Raw genomic sequence first — 19,157 nt, forward strand, 5'->3', positions numbered from 1 at the left:
TAAATCAGTTAACTATATTTCCATAAAGAAGTGGTAAAATATCCCATACTTCGAATGTTAACCAACCAAGCAATGCCATTGGAATTTCTAAAGTTTCTAGCTCATAGTTACTTCTCATACATTATGTATTTTTAGGCTGGAAAAACTAATAACATCCTTTTTGGACGACCAAGATCCAGAGAGTAGACTAGAGGTTGGCACTGATATGCGTAAAATTCATCACTGTTTCCACCATTTAAAGGTAAATTTCAGCATTTTCTCTAGTAGAAGCCTTTGTCTGCCATGTTGGAACTACAGTAAAGTTTGCCTAGTTGACCAGCTCTTAAAAGGTTGGGATCCAGCTTCACATGTCCAGAATGGTATGATCTTGGAGCAAGGCTGGGAATATTACTGAATTTCTTCAGAGGTTGTATCTTACCTAACCAGTGAATAAGTTCAGACCATGGACTTGTAGTTCTTTTGCCAGGAATCTCTAACTTGTACCCAGAATAATTGCATATTCAAAAGCCATTTATTTTCAACATATATCAAGGAAATTGTGTCCTGCATTTTTCCCAGCAGTTTAAATTTATCCATATAAACCCTCAGTTTTTCCCTGCCTTATGTTTTACCTTTCATGATGACACAGTGGGAATATCATTAACTTTTATTTCTATTTCACTTGTAATTTAACATTCTTTGCTACGATAACAAACATTTATTGTGAATCTGCTATGGGCTAGGCATTGGGGAAGCAAAATTGAATATGTAAGTCATGAAGAAGACATATATGTAGAGAATAATTAGAACACATGATAAGTGACATTTTTAAAAGTGTGAATCAAGTAGTATAGGGTTCAGGAGAAAGAAAAAAAGAGTTCAAGAGGAGATAATGTTCGAGTAGGAATTTCTGAGTTTAAGGAAGGAGAGATATGAAAGCAGAGGACAGGATGAGGATGGGGAGGAGAGAGGGTAAGAGGGTAAGGCAGCCGAATGCAGAGATGAGGCAAGAAAGGACGTGCATGCCTGATGTGTGCAAGAAATTGTCGAAGGCAAAAAAGAGTCCAAGAAACTAAGAGATTTGGAAGGGAGGTTTGGGCTCTAAGCTCTTATTTCATCTTACAGAAACTATTGAATGACAAGAAGATCCATGGAAAAAGCACAGTCTCCTGTGAAATCAAAGATCAAGACTGCCAAGAACCATTAAAAGAGGAAGAATACAAAAAGCTCCGAGACATTCTACAGCAGAGGGATAATGAAATCAGTATCCTTTCCAAAGCGATTAGAAACTTACCCTCCACCAGCTTGAAAGAGGAAGGGGGAACACTTCCGCGTCTTTCCCTGGCCACATCACCTCGGCCCCCACCCTGCTTCCAGTTCACACTGCTGCTTTCCATTTAGGAGAGGTCTCTTCCACAAACAAAATGTAGTGACCAGTGAGAAACACAGTTGCTATAAAAGAGACACGTTTACTTTGTTTTTAGCTAGATACAGTTACTATTATGAGGAATACTTCAGTTTATTGAAAAGGGTGGTCTTTTTTACACCCTCTCTTAACATGAGATTTTTTTTGAAATACATTTTTTGGACTGCTCTGAGGTGCTCTTTCTGTTTTAGTTCTGAGCCAGTAAGTTAGCTGGTTATCTTTAGCTGACTGACCGGACACTGGGCTGACCACAGCCTCACCAAGGCCCAGAATTTGTGGCTGGTGTGTGGGCGACACTCAAATGGTGGCTGAAAACTTACAAATGGTATTTAGCTTATGAAGAACAGAGATTGATTTAAATGTAACTTTTTATTTAAAAGCCAGATCTACTGCTTTAGGTTCTACTTACAAATGTTCCTAAATTTGGAAGCAAGTATAGATGAGTGTTCAAGATAGAATCCTTTTTGGCTCTAGGAGGTGGGGTGTTTGGGGTGCTGTGGGGGCAAGCAGCCCATGGGGGCTGCCTGCAGTTGCAGACAGGGTGGTTACTTCTCAAGAGCCCCTGTCGGGTGGGTTAGACCTCAGGTCTCCTCAGGATCTCTTCAGTCTCATTTCTTATTTTTATCTACCAAGCTTCTTGTAAGAGATTTGACATTTTCATTACATTTGCAGACTTTAAACGTGCACAAGAAGTTATTTTGGTTAGTTCTTATAAACAGGCATTTTCGTTCATTTTTAAAAATTACTAACAGGCCTTTTAGCTTCAGCTAATGTGAAAAAATGCATAAAAATAACCTACATGAAGGACATCCATTAATGAAGAGGTAAATACAAACCACATACAAGGTAGGCACACTGCCTGATTAACCTCAGTCTCTAATTTTAGCTGAGTATTAGCAGACCCTGTACGCCTGATCCAAGTAAGTTTTAGCTGCTTTTCTTATCCAGCCAGCAACAGTAGGTTCAGCTGCGAATTATACTCCCACACGAGGCCTTGTCTGTGAGTGCTGCCCACAGGGTCACCCTACATTCCTTTTCCTCTCTCTTACCCTATCCATCTCCAGGGATGCTCCCAGCCCAGACCTCAGGCCTGGCCCCAGCCCCAGTCTGAGCTCTGCTTCTTTTCCTAGCCTTGATCCTATTTTAGGATCTTCTCCCCTAAACACCCCTACCAACTTGTTAATCCCCTTCTGGGCTTATGAATGTGTGTGCCTATAGGAGGGATGAGATGAACTATGACAGCAAGGAAACAGTCTGGGTTTGTGCATGTATGTTTATTCAAACAAAAGAGTGACAGAGACATACATCATCTCCTTTAATGACTGCCAAATCCAGGTACCACTGTTCATGTGGAGCTGCCCTAGATTCTCTACTCATTGGGAATGACCTGAGCAGGGTCTCTTCCTTCTGAGACTTGTATTCAAACTGATGGCCTGTAGGGGCCATGGTGAAAAGATCACTGGTCTTAAAGTTCACACCTGGATTGACATCCTAGTTCTTCATGCATTAGCTCTACAGCTAGGCACTGAAATCGTTTCCTACTTTTCAGTAGTAGGAGGGAAAGCCTGCCCTGCCAACCTCACAGTGCGGAGCAAAGCCAGTAAGGTAAGTTACTGGAAAGTGCTTGGACCACTTTTGAGCACATGGTGTAAATAATACAATGGGAGATAAATAAGACTCTGTAGACAATGGGCAAACTCACAAGAAGGAAAAATAGCTGCTCAGATTTACTCATCACAAAGCTTATACTCATCAAGGACTAATGTCCAAGAAAGGCTGTTGAAATTTTGAAGTTTCTCATGGGCAGATTGGAGGATATTTTCACATCTCGTTTGTAGAACCACCAAAGCAAAGACGGGCAGGAGGAATGAGAAAGATCTGGTCTATGGGAAAAACAGGTGGTAATACTTGAGTTCAGTTAAAGACAGTAATGTAACTAAAATGACAGTGACTGACATTGAACATTCTTCTTGGAAAGAGAGTGAAGATGGTGTCATTTCAGTGATATTATCAGCCTGAGTAAAGGTCAGACACCCGCTCACCAAGCATGTAACTAACAGTGTGTCATTTAGTACCCCACACAACAAAAGCCCTGGTGAAATAGAATGGGCAGGGGAAGAAGACAAAGGAAAGGTGGGAAGAAGGGAGGTAGGCAAGAAGATAAACCTGTTCTCTGATCTGCACATCAGAATGCTGCATGTCTGTGGCTAAATTCTCCAGGGCCTATTATGCTTAGAATGAACCTCAGCTCCTTACTCCAGCTCACAAGGCCCTAGGAGACTGCACTCCTGCCAAGCCCCTGATTGCATTTTTTATGTCTCTGTCCCATATGTGTTAGGCTTTGGTCACAGTGTCCTTTTCCTTGTTGTTCTAACACTGCGTTTCTCAACCTTGGCACTTTCGACATTCTGAGCTGTGTAAATCTCTGTTGTGGGGATTCCACTGTGAATTGTAGGAGGTTTTGCAGCCTTTCTAGTGGCCTCTACCCACTAGACTTCAGTAGTGGTACTTCCCTCTCCCCCTACTGCAGTATGACAACCAAAAATGCTTCTAGACACCGCCAATCATCCTTTTGGTGGTAAAATAGCCCCAGTTGGGAACCACTGACAAGGCCCTTCTCCTTAAGGTTTTAGTGCTGGCTATTAACTCTGCTAAGATACTCTTCCTCTGGCCATTGCTTCTTGTCATTCAGCTTAAATGTCACTCTTAGGAAAGCCTTTTTTGAGCACCCAATGTAGGGTCGCCACTCAGTCATTCTTAACCTTTTGAAAATTAGCTGTCCTTTCATCCTCTAATGTTTGGTATATGTGCATGAGATATGACTTTCCCAGTAGGACATCTGCTTCATGAGAGCAAGAAACTGACTGCCTTTTCATCATTCCATCCCTCTGCCTAGAATAGTGCCTGGCATATAGTATAAGCTGACTGAATACGGTCAAGTGGATGAGCAAATGGATGTTGCCGTGGCAGCATGTGAGCCACCGGAAGCATCCAATGCTATGGATAATCAGTTCTGTAGAAGGAGTGGAAGACATGGGCAGAGCTCTCTTCTCTGCCAGGCCAAGGCCCAGACACCTCCTTTGGTAAGGACACATTTTTTTTGAGCAAAGATTGGAAGCCACATCAGGGACTGTGAGAGAAAGAGTGATTATGCTTCTGGAAACCTCCAGGAGGTTGGAGTCAAAGCTGAAGAGGAAGATGGGAGTCAAATGACCCCCGTGATACCTGACCAAGAACGAGTGTCTGAGTTGTAGTCTTCTCTCCCCACCACCTCCATATTTCCTCACTCCTGTTTTAGTGAAGCCAGCTCTGGGGATGGTGGAGGCCTGCAGTTCATCTTACTGCATATGCACTTAAACTTCTGAGATTCTCAAGAGGGATTTTACTCTTTTCTCTCAGTGATGGCAGAAATCTCTTAGAGTTCTGAGCACCTTGAGCCCAAAAGAACAGCAAGGTAGGGTGGCATGCAGAGATGTTTTCACTAATCAGTGCTCCCAGTATATTGAAACAGCCCACCAAAAGGTGCACTTCAAATACTGTGTCTATACTAAGAATTCACTTCTTCTCAGTTCCATTTAGAACCAAGATTTAGAGACTTAAAAAAAAAAAAGTGACTTTAAATCCCATTCTAATGTATGCTAAGCAAACATGGGTTTGATGTAGGGGTGCTCTGGCCACCAAACTGATTTGGCTTGTCTGCCAGCTGAGCAGATTCTGATGTTCTCCCTCTCCACTCCTCCTGCTGCCTCCTGAGCAGCATCCTAGATTCAAGTCTTATTTGTTCACAGATACATACATAGCTCTGTTACCTGCTCCTACTAAGTGTTCACCTTATTTCTTATAAAATCTTTCATAAAAATTTTAAGTTTTTACTTGTTTAAATTCAGAACACTTTAAAGACCTTTTGGTCTGCTAAGTTTTCATATAATGGTGCCATATTGAAAGACCAGTTGCAAAAAAAAAAAAAAAGAAAGACCAGTTGCTTCCTAAACTGTCTATAACTAGAGAAAGGACTTTGGGAAGTTGAAGTCTTCAACGGTCTCTCTACCATATGACAAATAGCAAATATCATTGGGAATATTAACCTCAAGTGAAATATTAGTGTTTTGCTCATTGCAACTTAGTTGTGTCACTAAATCCTTAAATCAAGTTTCAGATATTCTAGTCAATATGCTAAAGAAGGAAAAGAAGAAAGCTCAAGATGCTCTCCACTTATCCAGCATGGATAGAAGTGAATGTAGACACTCACAGAGCTTGCCCTTCCCCCCTGGGAACCCAGAAGGTCTGAGGACGTTGCCATCCTCAGCTCCCAAACAGATCCAGGATGTCAGCACTTTTGGGTACAGATCCAGTTTGCTCCACAGAAAAACAGGTGAGTTATATTTATTTATAAATATAAATTATCTTAAGTATGGAAAGCATAGGCTTAAATGAGAAAATGTAGGCTATCATAAATTATTTATGTATAGAAAAAGTAAATAAACATGGAAACAATCATAATTTTATCATTCTATTCATCATTATAATTCTCATTGTTGTTATTACTAATATTTCTTGAGGTTTTAAAGTTGTACCAGTAGCATCTGCAGCAGCAATAATAAAAATCCCCAAGTCATTTGTCCTCAAAAAAAAAAAAAAAAAAAAAAGAAGAAGAAGAAGAAGAAGAAGAAGAAACAAGTGTGGCATTCCTTATGGTCCTTAATGGAGTTCAGCATAGCCTCTTTTGGCTTTAAATATGCAAGGGTGAATAAATGACAATTTAATGGTTATAATTATTTTAATTACTATCGATTCTTTTAAATACAAGTTTCCAAAATTGATGAGTAAATTGAAAACACAAAGTATGAATTGTCCTAGAGCTCAGAGGCAGAAATAGATGGATCCAGGGCAACTGGAGAAAAATTAAAGTTAGAGAAAGGAACAAAACCTTTCCTCTGATAGAGGAGGGAAGGAATAAGGACAAATATTGCATTGCCAATGTGATGACACAGTATTTATTTCTAAATCCAAGTAAGCTATCTGCAGCAAAATAATTTAAAAATATTATCATAATCTGGCTTAAAGGATAATAAACAAAACTTTGTCAGATAGTAAGATTTGACAGGGTTGGATCAACTCAGAGGCACTTTCCCCACTTGTAGCTTTTGACCAGTATGTCAGTTTTACAACTACAGAACCATACTAGAGACCCAAGTTGGTTTGCTAGTTTCTCTTCCTGTTAGACCAGCAGAGTATGATGTACAGTCATGTGATTGATGCCTTTCTCTTGAAGCTCCTCATCTTGAAGACATTGAGGAATCTGAAATATGAAATGGACTAGAACTAAGAGGTGTAAACCTCCCCTTTTTGCCAACTTAGGTTGAAATTTTCTGTATAAATATTTGTTGGGATGGGCAACTTGATATGCATGGTTTTCTAAAGGATTTAGCTTGGGAATAATTAGAGTATGGTACTCATTAAGAAAGGTATTTTTTTAATTAATAAAGACAAGGTCAAAAAGCCTAGAAATATACTTCATGATATTATATCCTTTTATCTCTTAATTCTAAATCTCCTTGCTTTGAATATTTATTTAGCAACACAGTAGAATAAATTCAAAATCAAAGGAAACCAAAAATGTTTTTTTTACAACTTATCATGATGGCAGTAGACAGAGAAAGCAATTATCTCTCTCTATGATTGTTTTCCCTACAGCATTCCTATACTCTTATGGGTAACAGTTGGTCCTAAGAACTATGAGGCCCTGTGGATTGGTGTATTCATTAGTTCATCCATCAATTTATTTATTCCTTTATTCATTCAACATATATTTATTGAATACGCATTTTGTTCTAGGTGCCACGCTAATTATTACTATGATAACTAAAGCTCACATAGCCCTTAGATATAGATCAGGTACTATTCAAAGTTTCCTGCTTGAATTAACTCATCTAATCTTTATCCTATAGGCTCCTGTTTTCCTCCCCTATTACACAAGAACATACGAGGACAAACATGACCTCTGATCTCAGAGCACTTAGTGAACAATAGAAAAGAGAACTTTGAACGATTAATTACAAAAGTACACCTCTGTATTACTGACAGGGCACATGCCAGAGAACCCTACCTTGATTTAAGATCAGAAAATCCAAGAAGGAGCATGAGGGTGGGAGTGTGGCTGGAAGGAATATTGTAAGCAGAAGGAATCATTTGAATAGCTTTTGGAGCTTTTGTGGTGGAAAGGAGTGTTCTAGGAAGTGAAAAGGCCAAGATGCACGGGATGTGGGCAGGGAGAGGCTGGGAAGACAGGTTGAGCCACACATGCAGAATAGATTGTCAGAGGACACAGAATATTCATGACTGCTTAGAAGGCCACTGTAGTATAGTGGTCCAGGCCAAAGGGTGAGGATGATGAGAGAGAGAGTGGGACAGGTAGGGATCAGAAGCATTTAGGAGGGAGAGTGAGCAGGGCTTGGTGACTCCCCTCTTGTGGGGAATAAGGGTAAGGATGGGCCCCAGGTCTCTGGGTGGCTGATGAAGCCCTTCTAGAGGTAAGGAACAGTGCAGCAGTTGGCATTGTTGGCTAGAGAGAGCAGAGCCTGGCATCTCTGCTGACAGGAAAAGTCACAGTCAGTACCCATGTGAGAACCCCATGCTCACGATTGAAGGAACTGCTCACTGAGCTTCTGTAAAGACATGCACCATTATGCCGGTGCAGAAATGGCCTCAGATATCACTGCCCCACCCCTTGCTGTGTGCCAGACCTTTTCTGTTTCTATTTTCTCTTGCCCACACCATCTCCCTTCTCATAATTCTCCTTCCCCACAGCGTCTCATAATCTCTCTCCTAACTCATAATTATAGTCAACTTTTTCAGTAACCCTTCTCCTCCCTTGATACTACTATCAAGACAGACTGTAGTTTTATTTGAAGAATGAATTAAGTTTACTTGAATAGAAAATCACTGAAAAAAAATAATGGAAATTGTAAAGTCCAAGTACAAATGAGGTAAAAGAGTTTTGGAGAAGAGCCTTATAGTTGAAAGGATTTTTGAGTTGTTTTAACTGTCGTTGGATATAGTTCTAGCAATAACTTTGAATAGGAGTAGGCTCACAAATGGATTGATCATGATCTAAGCATTTGGAGGAGAAACTGATGAAGGATTGATTTTATTTTTTGGCAAAACTACAGATAGGATGAAACCGCTGTGGATGAATCAGGGCTACAAAGCAACAGGTAATGGGATAGTTTGTTACAATATTTAAGATCCTAGAAGCTGATTAGGATTTTATTATTGCATTATTTTATACAAGAAGCTTGTGTAAACCAAGCCAAATACAAAAAAATAATAAGCATGTTGTTTTGAAAGATTTCTGCCTTATGTAGGTGTTGTCCATTTCTATTAACCATCCTTTGGGCTGCGTTCAATGCAGAAAGCAAATAGATTTGGCCTCCTCCACTCTGGAACTGCTGTGAAACTGTCTCCCCTCTGATGACCCTCCTCCTTCTCCCCTTCACCTTCACCTCAGGCTGAAAATGACTTCTTTCAAATTTCTTGTACTAAAAGAAAATGAAACTAAATTCATGATTCACTAGAGAGCCCCACACAGTCATTGTGCAAGCAGCCTGCCAAGGCAGAGGAAGGAAGGTTAGGGGCTTTGGGGCTTCTTGGTTTTTTGAAGGTTAATGTCTGTTTTGGTTTCATTGAAGTAATGAGAGGGATTGTTCAACTCCACATTTTGAAAAGACTCATATGGTTCTCTTTAAATAGCAGGACTTTGATAGCTTGTTTTTCTTGTTTGGTTTTGGGTTTTTGTTGTTGTTTACTTTTTTAGTTCTCTGATTTTGTGTTGTAGAGAGTCACCTGGAACCAGTCAGTATTCCAAAAGCCCCTGATGATTCACCACATCCTTTAACTGAACCCACTCATCAAGGTGATGTCACTGGCATTTTAAAAGGTGAATTGAAAGCCAAAGCCAAAGCCACACAGCCTGGAGGCTCTAGGCTCTTTTCTCTTATTTACTACTAAGAATTTATTGAATTCCAACTATGTTCATGGAAGATCCAAGGGTAGGGGTTGGAGGGGGCCCCATTGGAAACTGAGAAATGGTTTCTGCCCTTAGGAACTTATGTTTAAATAGCAGAGGCAGGCTTGGTACCCAAAGAGCAGAGAATAAAGTAACAAGTGCCATATGCAGGAGCTAGAAGAAATACTATGGGAAGTCAAAGGATAAGGCAGGGGTTTTTAATAAGCAGATTGGGAAAGCGTTACAAAGCAAGTGACATGGAAGTTAGGTCTCGAAGGATTGGTAGAATTTGGACAAAGACGGAGGGAAGAACATTCCATTGCATTCCATGTTTAAAGAATATTATGAGTAAAGGCTTGGGAAGAGGAAAACAAGGAAAAATATGTAGAGTTGGCAAGGGTACTTGTTTCACTGGGGCCTTGGAGAGCAACAGGAAGTCCAAATACATAAGATTAGAAAAATGAGTGGGAAATTGTTGGAATGGCTGCTTCAGGGAGAGGGAGTAGAGGAATAGATGGGAATTTCCCCCCTTTTAACTTTTATGCTTTCAGGTTGTTTTAACTTCTTACCATGTTACAAAAACCCATGAATGCCACACCAGGGAATTCCCTTCACCAGGTTGTAGGGAACCACCAAGACAGAGGTATGGCATGGTGATAGCTGTGCTCTGGGAAGGTATTTGTGGAAGAAATCTTTAGAATATCTTGGAGATGAGATGCCTGGAGCTGTGAGTATATGGTTTAGGAGCTAGAGTAGTCCAAGTTGGGAGTGATGGAGATAGAAAAAAGGCAGGGAGCATGAAGAGCTAAAACAGAGAGAGCCTACAGCAGTTCTCCATGGCATAAGCATCTCTGGTTCTTCTCCCTCTTCCTGGCTTTCCCCATTCTTCTGGCACCAAGGATGCACCTTGGTGGACAGGAGAACAGGGAAGCTGGCACTTCTCTGGCATGCTGCTTCAAACCTGGAGTCCATTCCTTGAGTTTGCTTTACTCATGCTCAAAGGATGATTGCTCTCTGGACCAAAAGCTACTGTTACAAAGATTTAATATACTCCATCATCCATGAAGTTGAAAAGAAGAGCTCAAAGAAAAATCAATAGAGCAAAACTCACCCAATAAAACCAGAGAAAAAGAATAGAGATTAGATTTTTCTAAGATCTTTTCCAACTTGCTTTGTTGCAAGCCTCAGGCACAAATGTTCACCTCTTGCTTTCAAAACCACTCATGATCCATCTTACCCTCGCTTTTGGAACTGACCACACTTGTGTCCTTGCATTTCTCTATAAATTCTATTAAAAAGATAGTCAATACATGGACCTTAGCCTTCTCTGTAGCTACATGGCCAATCTTACTTCTGCAGGGGACAGTATTGAGGTTATTCCAAGTGCTACCTCTGAGAAATACATCTTTGCATTCCTCTAATTTGAAGGGTCCATAGATTAGATGAAATGAATAAATGAAGCCCAAAAAAGAGAAAGAGGAGAGAGAGAGAGAAACTTAGAACAGATCTCTGCTTTAGGTTTAAAATCAAGGCTTACCCCCATGTCCATTTATTTTATCTGATAATCTTTGTGATTTAGGTCTTCAAACCTAAAAAGTAAACAAACAAATAGGAGTCATGTATTTTCTAAAGGAAAACAGCATGGTCCTAGATGGGACTCAACTTCTGACATTCAGTTAGATTCAACAGATACCCATAAGCTGCCATGTGACATTACCTACCCACCCCCTTGGAAGTTATCATCTATAAGCATCTCAGGAATTTTTAATCTAGTTGGGGATAGATAGATAGAGCTATATTTTAGTATAATGAGAATGTTCAAGAAAAGGGCCTGGAGAGTTGAGGATTACTCCAAAACTGTAGCCTAGTCAATCATCAGTTCCATATTCTTTGGGGAAACAGTTTTATCAGGAAGGGGGAAAAATGAAAACAGTTTTGTCAGGAAGGGGAACACAGATTCTGAATATGGGGAATAATCAAAGAACTAGAGGTGTCCAAGAAGTGTCCTATTGCCTATGGACAGTAAAATTGCTGGGTTAGATATGTAGAGGAAGACCATGGTCAGTGCTCAGCGAAATGACTAAAGGTGAGGACTGCTGATAGCAGTAAGGAGGAGACGGTAGAAGCTGTAGCCAGATAGTATGAGCCTGAATGGGAAAAACTTCTACATTGTATGTTTGCTTGTATGTTTATTTCCATGAATTTGAATGAGTATTATTCTAGAATCACCAAGAAAAAACAAATCGATTCTTCTTATAGGAGGGATACTTTCAAATCTCCTTCAAAACTTCCTGCAAGAAGCGACCCCACTCAGGCCTGGTAGAGGACCCCAACCAATCATAGAAGACCAAGTGCCCAAAGTTATGTACTTGTATGCAATAGAAAGTTAGTGATGGTTCTGGGCATGGGAACCCTATCTTTTGACTCTAGGATAAAGAATCATAAATATGAAGATTGTGCCAGAACACAGGTCATTTTTATTTTATTAAACATTACATTCAAAAATTAATTTTTCAGGTGACTATTTAGAGCTCAGCTTTCATTCTCCCATATACAGGGAGGTTGGGTTCCCTGGGAAGCAGAGTCTCAGCCAGATGTTTATTAGAGAGGGCCCTGGGGACCAACAGCTGTGGAAATGAGAGGAGGAATGCTGGACTTGGCAGAGCAAAAGCCTGAGCTGTGATGTAGTCCTGACAAAAGCCTCAGGGCCTCTGACACTGAGCAGATCTTTTAGAGTTGTCTCTAGTTGAGGCAATGGGACAGGGTCTTTCTACCTTCATGATGATTAGTCATTGGATATGGGCCTGCCCCTGAAAGGAGGCAAGGCTTTAAATGAGGCAGCTTTCTTCAGCTGAGAAAATCCCCAAAGAGGGTTGACAACTGAAGACTTTCTGCTACTGTAGTCTTAGGAGCTGGAGGAATAAATCCTTCATTCTTTTTTTTTTTTTTTTATCCTAATTTTATTTCCTTACTCCCCATCCCCACCTCTGGTCATCACCAATCTATTCTCCGTATCTATGAGTTGTTGGGATTGTTTTTTTTTTTTTTTTTTCTAGATCCCACATATAAGAGAGATCCTACAGTATTTTCTCTGTCTAAATTATTTCACTAAGCATAATGCCCTTCAAGTCCATCCATGGTATCACAAATGGCAAAACTATTCTTTTTTATGGTTGCATAATATCTATCTATATCTACCTATCTACATACATATCACAGTTTATCCATTCATCATCAGTGGACATTAGGTCATTTCCATATCTTGGCATTGTAAATAATGCTGCAATGAACATGGGGGGTACATATATCTTTTTGAGTTAGTGTTTTCCTTTTATTTGGATCAATACCTAGAAGTGGAATTGCTGGGATATATGGTAGGTAGTTCTATTTTTAGGTTTTTGAGGAACTTCTATACTGTTTTCCATAGTGGTTGTACCAATTTATATTCCCACCAGCAATGCACAGGGGGTTCCTTTTCTCCACATTCTTGCCAACACTTGTTATTTCTTATCTTTTTGATAATAGCCAATATTACAAATGTAAGGTGATATTTCATTGTGCTTTTGATTTGCATTTCCTTAATGATTAAAAGATGTTGATGGACAAACAGGCACATCTTTTCATGTGCCTGTTGGCCCTCCGTGTGTCTTTGGAAAAATATCTGTTCACATCTCCTGCCCATTATTAATCAGATTGTTGGGAGGTTTTATTGTTTTGTTTTGCTTTGCTTTTGAGCTGTATGGGTTCTTTATATTTCAGATATTGGCTCCTTGTCAGATATATGATTTGTAGATATCTTCTCCTATATCGTAAGTCACCTTTTCATTTCGTCAATGGTTTCCTTTGCTGTGCAGAAGCTTTTTAGTATGATGTAGTCCCTCTTGTTTATTTTTGCTTTTGGCGTTAGATTCAAAAATTCTTATTGGCTTCTAGGAGTTTTATGGTTTTAGGTCTTATGTTCACATCTTTAATCTATTTTGAGTTAATTTTCTGTACGTTGTAAGATAGTGGTCCAGTGTCATTTTATTGCATGTGGCTGTCCAGTTTTCCCAGCACCATTTGTTGAAGAGACAAAAGTTCTTCCTTTCCTCATTGCATATTCTTGCCTCTTTTGTCATAAATTAACTGGCCATGTATGTGTGGGTTTGTTTCTGGAGTCTTATTCTGTTCCATTAATCTATATATTTGTTTTTATGATGATACCACATTGTTTTAATTATTATAGCTTTATAGCATAGGTTGAAATTGAGGAGCACAATGCCTCTTCCAGCTTTGTTTTCTTTCTTAGTATTGCTTTCACTATTGTGTGTGTGTAATTCCATACAAATTTTATGACTATTTATTTCTCTGAACAATTCCATTGAAATTTTTATATGGATTGCATTGAATGTGTAGATTGCTTTAAGTAGCATGGACATTTTAATAATGTTGATTCTTCCAGTCCATGAACACAAAATATCTTTCCATTTATTTGTATGTTCTTCTTTGAATTTCTTTCATTGATGTCTTGTAGTTTTCTATATATAGGTCTTTTACCTCCTTGTTTAAACTTATAGGTATTTTATTCTGGAAGTTCTTCATTCTTGAAGAGGTATCTGGATTTCACATCATAGTATCCACTACAGGTAATGAGTTTTTCAGGATATCCAAAGTACCAATGCACTGCTTAAATTTAGCTGAATGATGTCATTTACAGCTCATAATATTGCTCTATAGTAATATGACTCATAAAGCTGAATAAATATAGGAATTGTATTATCCAATTACTATTTTCAGCATTGTTTTCATGATAAAATATATTCTGCATTCCTCCTTGGGATGTCAAGAACACATGCTCTTTCATTCTGGGAGCAGAGGAACAGAAGCATACTCAATCTCTCTCTCTCTCTCTCTCTCTCTCTCTCTCTCTCACGCACGCACGCACACATACACTCATGTGTACATGTGCTTGTCCCTACATAATCTTGCCCAGATTTTGGCAATAAAATGTTACTTTTTCACCAATTGTATATTTGCTTTGTAGAACACATGAAGTACTGTGCTATTCTGGATGATGTGGAGAGTTTAAGATACTCTACTACAGAGGCTCTGGGAAGCGTGAAGGACTATTCTTAGCTGCAGGAGAAATGGCTCTTATTAATTCATTTAATAAACATTGAGTTGAAGCTATGTACCAGTTATTATGCTAGTGAATGAGACCCAGTACCTATTAAAGGGTTTATAATCTAGAAGAGGACCTATTGTGAACGTGCACAAAGAGTACTATGGGACATGGAAAAGTAACAGTCAAGTCTTTCTGGGTAGATTTAGGAAAACTTGTATGGAAGAAGTGGTACTTGAACAAAATCTTCAAAGAGTAATCACATTACTGTCTGGGAGAATGAATGGAGAAGGGAATCAAAAGACAGAGCACCTAGGCAACTTCTCAAGCAATAGCATGGAAATGTGGAACATGGCATGTTTATGATGGCTCAAGCCTTTGGTTTGGCCAGACTGTAGGGTTTTGTGGATAGAATTGTGTTTACCAAGAAATAAAGCTGAAGAGGAACATGAGGAAGAGCTCATGAGAAGCTCAAAAGCCATGTTTCCAAACTTAGAACTTAATTGTCCTGGAAATTAGGAACCATTATAACTTTTTAATAGGGGCATAGTATGGTCATATTTCTGTTAAAGAAAGATCATTAATGGCAATATTCTGAGTAAACTGGGAACTAGGTGGGGAAGGTAGAATGGATGTTGTAGTATCAGTCAAGGTCAGAAATTATAAGAGCCTGGATCAAACCAGCCACACTAGGGATTGAAAAGATGAGAAAAATGTTAGAGGTACATAGGAAGGAGAACTGACTACAACTGGTTAGAATAGTGGTAAGATAAACAATTGGGAATGACTCCCAGTTACCAAGACCATGAGCCATGAAGAGAAGCAGGTCTGGAAGGAGAATTTATTCATTTAATTATGGATTTGTTGACATGGAGTATGAAATGGAAGTGTCTAAGCTAGTAAATACATAGCTTTAGTGCTCAAGACAAGGGGTTAGAAACACGGATCACTGACTTATAGCCATGAGAGTGGACTAGGTGGTCCAGGGAGATATGTAGCAAGGAAAAAGAGGACAAAAGGATCAAAGACAGAATGCTTAGGATCCCCAATATTAATGGGGTAGGCTGAAGCAGAAGAACCAGCAAAGCAGAACTGTGAAAGGCAAGAGAGGGTCAAGAGAGAGCGAGATCTCAGAAGCCGCTGAGTTCTAAGGAGCTAGATGTGGTTAACAGTGTTGGATGTTGCAGAGTGGTCAAGTTAGATGAGAACTGCATAGTCGATTGGATTTAGATGGGAAGTGATCAGTGACTTTTGCCAAAGCAATTTCAGAGTGAGGGAGCAGAAAGCTCACTGTACCAGATTGAAGAGTGGGAGGAGAGGAAGTGAGGCATAAATAGTCACAGAGATCATTGGAAGTGAAAAAATTTTGAGGCTAGCATTGTTAAACGGAGTTTCTTTGTGGGTGTTGAAGTCATTTAGGATATTGGCAGGAAATGGGGCAGAAAGAAAAACTGTGAGCCAGGAGCCCAAGTCTGCTTAGGGTAGCTGGGTGGTTTGTTCACTCATTGGACTAATATATACCTTAAGTTGCAGCATCGGAGAATGGGTAGCAGCAGGACCAAATGGCACAAATCTCAAAGGAAGAAAGATTTGGGCCTTGGTGTTAAAAACAGTGATTTTGAAATAGTCCTGGTGACTCAGAAAAAGGCCACACTATCTCTGGCCCTTCTAGTATTTACACTACAGGAGAATGAACATCTTCTACTTGAGAAGGCTCCAGATGACAAGTCAATATCCTTGAAGGAAAAGTCAGATTTCACTAAAGAGAAAGAGCTGAAGGTGGTATTCCATAATAATGTTGACCATGTGGGAGAGCTTAATTAACGATGATTGTGAGGTCCAGAGAGCAGAGTAGGACAGGTTCTCAGGGAGGCCAGCAGTGGAAGGAGGAATGGGTGGAATGACATTGAGGTAGGGCAAGGAAGTAAAGAATAATAAGTGAGATGACAGTTGCCTCTAGGGGCTTGCATTTTGTGGGTGGCCAAAGATGATAGGGATAGAAGTCATGGTAGGATTGACTATCTTTGAGGCTACAGGCCTGGTAAGTGTGGCAGATTCAGTCTCTTACTGGTTTTTAAATGATATGCTTCTGATGATTTCCTTTGACATGAACTCTCCCTGAATGATGTTTTGGAATGGGGATGGGGAGAAAGATCAGTTGGCTCCTGGAACGTTCCACTTACAGTGAAATACACAGGACCTGTGGGCTTAGGACAAAGGTAGAGCACAGGAAAGCTAGGAAAGGTGCTGGAAATTCTCTAGTAGAGTTTTCCTCACATTATGGGGAGCAGTTTGTATGTATCCCACATGTTCTTCTCTTGATGGAGTCCTGGTTGATTCTAGCGATAGCAGCCACTCTCCTAGTGATGGGAACACTCGCATCATTGGCAGTTTTGTGGCTTTGTAGATAGGGGTCATTCCTAAGTCAGATACTTAGAATTTGGGTATTGCATTTCCTAAATTGTAAGCTCCTAAATAGGTCTTGTGTTCAGAGGCCTCCTCAGAGCCCCCTCTGGAGGTAACATAGAGACACTAAAGCAAAAGGAAAAGAACTGAATCAAGGAGATTCTTTTTCTGGTCTGTTTGATTTGGGTCAGGCATAGAGCTGAGAATCTTTAAACCTTCTCTCTGACAAAGTTAACTCTGTCATTGCCCTCTGGCCATCACATAGTCGGACTTCAACTTGCAATGAGAGACAATAATTGCACTGAGCTACAGCATTTGCCTTCACCCTGGAGTTTGAGAATTCATCAGCACTTCCTTTTGAAGATACAATTTTCTGGGATTTATACCAACAAAAATGAAAATAGTTTCTGTCACTATGTTCAACAGGGAATGTATTTTGGAAACATGATAGATGAACCCTGACTTTATTTGTAGCATAAGACATGATCTTTGTAAAACATCTATCAGTTGCTCTGACAATCCAAGCCAGAATTTACCACTCTGCTCCTATTACAGTTAAGTTCAGCTGGTTTTCATGTTTGTGTTATTGATATTCACTACAATCAGTGTATATGTCGAGGGGCAGAGTGGGTGTGGCGCCAAAGACTACCTGGGAAACAGTGAGCCTTGCTTCGCTGTACACATGAAGTTTGTCTTTTCATTAGACCCTAAGTCATTGTTTGAAAAGCTTTCTGTCACCTGTTATTCTACCTCTTAACCTCCCTGAACCAGAAAGCTTTGCACAGAAATACTAACAACCTCACTCCCTCCAGCTGCATTTCAAGCTGATCTTTTGGTTCTCCAATTTCTAGTTATGCTTCTGTGACTCTGGTAAGTTCTTTGCTTCCGGTGATTGTACTTCATTTTGATGAACAGACATTTTGTGGGAGTCCTACAGCAATCCATTTTCTGAATATGTTGAACCTCATGAACCTGTGTGGGGTACTGTCCCAAAACTAATAAAAAAAGATGTGCCTTCTGGCTGAGATTGTCAGATTTAGAAAATAAAAAGAGAAAATATACAATGCATGACCTTTTAGTGTAACTGCATCCCAAATAGTGAATGGGACCCTCTTATACTAAAACATAAAGTTTGTCATTCATCTTAAATTCAGATTTCACTGGAAAATCTTATATTTTATCTGACAACACTACCCTGGCCCTTTTCTTTGTTGTGATATTTCCTTAGTATGAGGGTTTCTAGTCAGCCTTTAAGAAATTGCTCCAGAGAAGAAATGTGTGGGAAATATCAGAAAGGGAGACAGAACATAAAGACTCCTAACTCTGGGAAATGAACTAGGGGTGGTGGAAGGGGAGGAGGGCGGGGGTTGGGGGTGAATGGGTGACGGGCTCTGAGGGGGGCACTTGACAGGATGAGCACTGGGTGTTATTCTGTATGTTGGCAAATTGAACACCAATAAAAAATAAATTTATTATATAAAAAAAGAAATTGCTCCAGAAAAGGAATAGGGGGTCTGTGTGGGTTTATGGGCAAGTGGAACTGCTGCAGGACTCTTGTTGGGGGGGTAGAGTTGATCTTTTTTATATATAGATATGTATTTTTTAATTGAAGTTCGATTTGCCAAAATATAGTATAATACCCAGTGCCCATCCCATCAAGTGTGATCTTTATGCTAGAACCAAACAAAGCAGTTTTTTATCCTTTGTTCTATATCTGTCTCTTTCTACTCTGGTAGAATTGCAAGTTTCTGATCTTAGCAGGAGGACAGGAGGGTTACAATGCATAGCATTTCTCAAACTTTTGCCTCAGAATGCCTCTCAGTATCTCATGGGATGCTTGTGCTCTCTATAACACCTGCTATACAATATTCCCCATGAACATTTTTTTGCTCCATGTAGAGTTCACCCAATGCTACTTTATCCAGCTATCTATTCTTCAGATTTATCTTCAGTGACCAGTACTGGCATGGCATTATAAACTCCATATCTTGTGAGTGTGTTCCGAGAGCTCAGTTATTTGTATATGGTCATTTTTGGAAATAAGGTCTATAACCAATGCTTTCATTAATAATGTAGCTTATTTCTATCAGAAGTTTTTTATATGCCCAGAAATACCATGAACCTCGTTTCCTCAAGCTGACAAACCAAAGTAGAACTATAATATATAGCACTCTCTTCCATTGAAGTACTCCTACTCTGACTTAACCATACAATCAGGAGAGCCTGTGGATGTTTATGAA

General features: G+C 39.7%; 1 protein-coding gene across 19 annotated transcripts in view; it reads left to right on the plus strand.

The window, feature by feature from the left end:
* Positions 1-19,157, plus strand: part of KIF6 (kinesin family member 6) — a 380,711-nt gene that overhangs the window by 181,323 nt on the left and 180,231 nt on the right. For 18 of the 19 annotated variants that reach the window (XM_072833153.1, XM_072833146.1, XM_072833145.1 and 15 more), the window contains 4 exons: positions 136-241; positions 1,105-1,243; positions 5,562-5,777; positions 13,967-14,035. In XM_072833153.1, coding sequence (XP_072689254.1) covers positions 136-241; positions 1,105-1,243; positions 5,562-5,777; positions 13,967-14,035 — 530 coding nt within the window. The remainder of the gene's footprint in view (positions 1-135; positions 242-1,104; positions 1,244-5,561; positions 5,778-13,966; positions 14,036-19,157) is intronic. The other variant, XM_072833151.1, reaches the window with a different exon arrangement.

The sequence above is a fragment of the Canis lupus genome, chromosome 7 (genome assembly GCF_048164855.1).
Source record: "Canis lupus baileyi chromosome 7, mCanLup2.hap1, whole genome shotgun sequence".
NCBI classification, from domain to species: Eukaryota; Metazoa; Chordata; class Mammalia; order Carnivora; family Canidae; genus Canis; species Canis lupus.